Below are 5,858 nucleotides of genomic sequence, written 5' to 3' on the forward strand. Positions count from 1 at the left end.
CACAGACAAATAGAATGGGGCGAGTTTATTTTGGGGCCAGGAAAAAAAAAAAAAAAAGAAATCCAGGCCTGGTGGCTTTTCTGTAATACACGTTCTCTGTGAACTTTTTAGAGACCCCTGGAATCTGAGGTCTGCCATGGAGTCTGTCCTAAACTCTTTTCTTCTCTGGTCTCTCTTCGTGCCTTCAAACCACTCTTCACAGACTGGAAAACATACTGGCTTTGCCACCCCCCACCCGGCCCCATAGCTAAATGTCTCCTCTGCACCTTCTTGGCATTCTCGCCTGCTCACATCTTCTTTGCTTTTCTGTGATTCCCAAACCACCTTTTCCTTGTGTCTTCCTCAACTCTGTCCATATCACTGCCACCACCCACTGTTCCAGACCCCCCAGGCCTTCCTGACAGCCACACCCCTGGTACCCTACAGCAAGCCCACAGCACAGACAAGGGCCGCGCCCAACCCACGTGGAGCTGGGAAGCCGGCTCCTCTGGGCCGCCCCGCCTCTGCTGGCCAAGGCTGTCAACAGGTGACAGTGGCCTTGGGAGAAGAAAGTCACTGGGCTGTGACTCTGGCTTCCCTGCCATGGGTAGGGGTAGGGTAGGGGTTGGCTTTTGTAAAAATGAATCCATGAGATTTAAAAAAAAGAGAAAACCGTAAAAATGACCCCCCACACACGTGTGCACACACATGCACAGGAGAGGAACAGGAACTTGTTGACTTGGGTTGGCTATCGGGCTTTGACCTGGGCTCGTCTCAGCCCTAAGGCCTAAGGGTGGGAGCCTTGAAGATCAGCCTTTCCCCAAACTGGAGTCCACAGTTTAGGATCTGAACTATAAAACAGGTTTAAATCTTTGTTTCTAACACACACACATGCACAATCTTTTCCTATGTGGCAAAAAAGGTTACTTTTTTAAAATGATGCTAATCGTTTAATTTGACAACCAGTTTCTGCTTAAAAAAAAAATTGCCTTGTTATCCTGTGCATTTGCTGTGAGTGTAAGACAGTCCCTGGCTACGAAAGCCCCAGCTGTGTATAAACTAAGCCTCTGTGTCTGCCATACATGTCTGGCATTGAAATGTTCATTGGGGGCAACTAAGAAAAACATGTCTGAAAAGGCTCCTGGGGCCCGGTGAAAATGAAAAAATAAAAAATAAAAAAGACAAAAAAAGTGGGGAGAAACTGGTTTACCTTAATAGCTGCAGCTTTGCAAGCCATCTTCCCAGTTCCGCCTCATCAGGCTCCTAACCCTGCTGGCCGTTCTGGCCTGTTGTCCCCTAGCTGAGCAGGTCTACCTCTGTGCAGGCAGGAGACTGCCCCGAGAGGCTTGTCTTCAGACACTGAGGTCAGGGTGGGAGAGTGGGGAGACGGACACACAACACTAAATTTCTGCTCTCAAGGGTGGCCAGTCTTCCCTGTTTAGGGACAGGACACAGTGAGACTCTCTAACCTGCACTCCTCAAACCATGTTTGCCACCAGCTGAAAAGCACATTTGACAAAACTGACATCAGCCCCGACACAAACCAATATTTCTTCACAGCAGGTATTTTTTTATTTGACCAACTCACAAAATTTTTTGGAGTTCCTTAGTGTTAAAATTGTTGACAGAGTCGATTTGGGCAACTCCAAGCTTCTGAAACTCACCAGCCTGCAGACATTTGGAACTGAGCAGGCTAACAGGGACATCACTCAGCTCCTTCCGTTGGAAGAGACTGAGGCAGAGGGTCCTGGGTGTGACGGGGCTGCACTGGCAGGTGCAGGGCTGGGAGGGACTGGTGTCTCAGGCCTGCTGTCTATGTCCAGGGCATCAAGACGTTAGGAAATGTAGTCGTTAATGTCAGAACCCCCCAGCTGGACAAGGGCCTCCATCCCTTCTGGAATGTGGGACCAAAGGTGCAATCTGAGAGTCTGGCCTACTCCTCCCCAGCCGGCCCCTCACTGGCCCTGAAAGCCGAACTTGGCTTTAATGCTTTGGTCTTTTTGTCGTAGGTCACCATCCTGTTCAGACGTGCCTTCCCCATGCCCTGCTTCTGCTCAGTTTTCTCTTAACAGTTTCCTTCTTGAAGAGCAGTGATAACAGATAAATTAAGTTCAATCCGTGCATGATTTTTAAAAATAAATAAATAAAAGACCTTCATTCTTACCAACACTGAAGTCCCAGCTCTCGGCCTCCTGAAGCCGAGTATCACAGCTGCTAGAAATGAAGGCTAGGCAGGAAGGGGCTGTAGGCAATTCCAGGGAAAGCATCTAGTGCGCTAGACGCGTCTTAACACAATTGCAGACTCTAAAATTCCCAGTTCCGATAAACAGAGAGAAAGTTGTGTTTGCCAAACTTGAGTGTAAACCTGCGTCGCTGTAGCCCAGAGCATTTTAGCTTTGCTACATCATTGTCCAACTCAAAAAAATAACACCCAAGAGCACCTTCATCCCTCCCAAAGCAAATTTCCATTAAGCCAATGATTCATGTAGCAAAGGAGAAATCCTACATACTGGGGCACACCGTATCTAACCAGCTTTACTCTCCTCGCCTCCCTGTGCACTGGGGCTCATTTAGTCTATAAGCTCTGCCTTTTTTTTTTTTTTGAGAATATATCCTCACCCAACAGACCCCCTCCTCCACGTGAAAGGGCAAGCCAGCCCATTCAGATGCTAACCCCAGCTCACAGGGAGAGACAAAGGGCCGGCTGGAGACTAGTGAGCTGGGAATGCTCAGAGGACTTGCTAGAAATGTCTCCCGGAAGGGACGGCAGCTGAGCACCAGGCCTAGGGCAGAAAGAGGGTCTGAAAAGTCTGGATAGCAAAAATGTCTTTCCTTGGGGTGGGTGGTGGCACCGCCATGTGGTGTATTCCTCGTGGCTGCGTGTGGTACCTGATGAGTGGCTTTTCCTTCTGGAATCTGGGTGGGAGGAGGAAGTGGGGGAGGGGAGCTGTGGGGGAGGGGTGTGTTCTGGGAATAACAGGTTTTCACAGTTGGGTTGTGGCCTGTATATCTTCTGATTTGACTCAGGAGTTGATGGGAAGCTGTCTTTCAGCCAGCTATTTGTGTGTTCCTTGATCGGGGACCTCGGAGGTCCCCCCAGATATATGAACGGGATGCACTGCTTACAGTTAAGGAAGCTCGCCTTCCATGCACAGCCTTCCGCTCAGAAACAAGCCAGACTTCGAGTCTCGAGTCTCGGCTAGGCACCGAGGACTCTTAAAACGTGTCCATTCCTTCCAGAGCAAGCGTGCTGCTCATTTCTCCGAGGGGAACCCTAACTCTGAGGGGCCAGCCGGGTCCCTCAGCCTGCCCAGTCTGTGGAGACAGTGCCCATGCTGAGAAACACTTCCCGAAATCCAACCGGACATCTCTGCTCACTAGAGACCTGCTCTGTGCACTCAGACTCCCAAGGTGTTACCAGAGGAAAACCAGAACGCTTAATGGCACGGAGGGGGAGGACCGGCACTGCCTTGTCTAGTAGGAATTTCCACCTCGGCAGCTCCGTTTCACTTAGGCAGCTTCAGGCCCAAACCCGGCATGCCTACCCTTTGCAGAGCCTCAGCCTCCAGACTGCCCACCTTGACACGCAGGGAGGGAAGCCCTGGTTCCCCAAGTGCCGTGGGTGTCTCCTCCAGATGGCCAAGGCACCTGGCCACCGTTAGTCACCACGCAGCCCAGGGGAAACTAAGTTCCAGGGCACCGCACGCCTTCCTAGGAAGGAGAATTTAACGTATTTTCCTTCTAGCACCGTCCTTCCCTTAGTTTAAAAACCACCGATCATCTTCGTCTTTCATTTCAAGCCGAAAAAAACTTCTCCCCCCATCAGTCGCATCAGAATAACTCAGACCAGCGCAAAACGAGACGCGCGCAGGCATTAAAAAATATGTAGGGGATCAATTTCCAAATCGGGTGAGATTTTAAACCTCATTTCCCTTATCAGCCTCTTCCATCCTGATCGGCGGGCGCGGGTGGGTCGATCTCCTGCTCGGGCTCCCAGCTCCCCTCCCGCCAGACTCCAAACTTAGCCCGCTGGGCTGAAAATGGCCGGAGCGTGCCTCCCCCTTCGCCAGGCTGCCGGAGCCGCCGGCCCGCCCGCTGGACCGTTTGCCCAAGGACCGGTGCAAGGTCCAGTCCCTTTCCCCAGCTCGGCGGGTGCCTGCGCCCTTTGGGGACGCCCGGTGCAGTGCCGTGATGATAGGCGCGACCCCCTCTCGCGCGCCTGCCTTGTCCCGCTTTACCTTTCCGCTCGCGACCACCTCGAGGTTGTCCTACCCTTTTTCTTCCGCCTCCAGGTCCTTGCGCAGACCGCCCAGACCTCTCCGGCCAAGCAAGCTTCTACCCAGCCCTGCCGCCTGACCAGCTGCGCCACAAGGTCGGCGATGCGCTGACGTGACCAAGCCCGTGCTGCAACCCTGGTGCCTGTGGGGGAACCCCAAAGCCCCCGTACCTCCTCTGCCTGCCCTCCAAGTACTGGTGACTTGCAGGGAGCCTCCGGCCAGCGTGGAGAGGTCGGTTCTGGGGCGCGCGGGCAGGTGCGCACGCTCTTTTGCGGCAGTCTGGCCGGGCGAGCGTCTGGAGGCGGGTTGGGCGGGCGAGCTTCAGGAGGCGGGCCTTGGCGGCCCAGACTGGCGCGCAGCAGCTGGGGACACTGGTGCCGAGCTCCCCCGGCTCCGAATTGGCCGTGGCCGGACCTGGCTCCAGGCTCCGAGCCTTTTAAACGCGCGCTTGAGCTTCGCCTGGAGCCGGCAGCCTCCGGAGGTCTCGCCCAATCCCTGTCGGATTACTTTCCCCACGTTGCAACAGTGTCGCTACAGCCGGCTGCTCTCCCAGCCTGGAAGTTGGCGCGCGCTTCCCAACCACATTTTGGGCGCCCGCCAAGGCCAACCCGTTTGAGACTAGTCTTTCTAGGAGGAAAAGAAGCCTTTAAAACAAGTGACTTACCAGTGCGGTTTGTACGTGCAGCTCAAAACCTGGGCGTGCTCGGTGTTCCGCCCCAAACCTAGGCGCCAGCTGGAGACCAGCTTGTCTCCAGCCCGGCGCTCCTCGCGCCTTGCCGTCCAATAAGCCTCTGGGCAACGGGGCTCTCAGGGACCTGGGGAGACTCGGGAGACCCCCAGGCTGGCTCCCCGAGCCCACCCTGGCCCCCCGGAGCCTGCCGTTGCTCGTCCCCCGTCCTCCCTCTGCTTCCGCACGACCCGAGCGCCCCGGCTTAATGGTGGGCGACTAACCTGAATCCATGAAAACGAGGAGAATCTGGACGGTGTCCTCCATTAGTGACGCCGGATGGGGATGGGTCCCCTTTTGGAAGGGGACTCGGGGGACGGGTCGCGGCGAGTGGGCTTCTTCGGCTTGCAGCGGCGCTGCTGCTTCTCCTCCCTGGGCTCTTCAGACTCTTCGGGGTCCCTGGGGTCCTTGTCCTTGGGCTCGGGCTCCTCCCCCTGCCTGGGGCCCCGGCGCTCGTGAATGCCTGGCTGTGCGCGACTAGGGGAGGTGTGGGGGCTTTGCAACTTCAGAGCGTGCAGGCGCTGGGCGAGGGACTGGCCGGAGTGGGGGTTCTTGGGCGCCACCGGGCCGCGCTCCTCTTCTGGCTCGGTCTCCGGCTCGGTGGTGGGGGCGGTCTCGGGTTCGGGGTCGGTCTCGAAATCGGTCTCAGACTCGATTTCGGACTCGGTCTCGGTCTCGGTCTCGTAGTCGAAAGATTCCTGGTACTCCAGGCACTCGGGGAGGGACAGCTCCAGGTCTGCCTCCTCGTGCTCGTGCTCGTGCTCGTGGTCGGACTCGGACTCGGGGGGCTCGGGGAATACCTGCGCGCCCGAGCGGTGGTGGGCGTTGAGGAAGCTCCGGCGCTGCTGGGCAGCCGCGCGCTGCTGGGGGCGGGG

At 55.9% G+C, this 5,858-nt stretch overlaps 1 protein-coding gene across 1 annotated transcript in view; it reads right to left on the reverse strand.

The window, feature by feature from the left end:
* The window catches only part of LOC102501321 (neuroendocrine secretory protein 55), a 55,461-nt gene that overhangs the window by 47,007 nt on the left and 2,596 nt on the right, over positions 1-5,858 (reverse strand). Inside the window, exon 2 of the mRNA XM_006141967.3 lies at positions 5,208-5,846. Coding sequence (XP_006142029.1) covers positions 5,250-5,846 — 597 coding nt within the window. The 3' untranslated portion in view covers positions 5,208-5,249. The remainder of the gene's footprint in view (positions 1-5,207; positions 5,847-5,858) is intronic.

The sequence above is a fragment of the Tupaia chinensis genome, unplaced genomic scaffold (assembly GCF_000334495.1).
Source record: "Tupaia chinensis unplaced genomic scaffold, TupChi_1.0 Scaffold000066_1, whole genome shotgun sequence".
In the NCBI taxonomy this organism is placed as follows: Eukaryota; Metazoa; Chordata; class Mammalia; order Scandentia; family Tupaiidae; genus Tupaia; species Tupaia belangeri.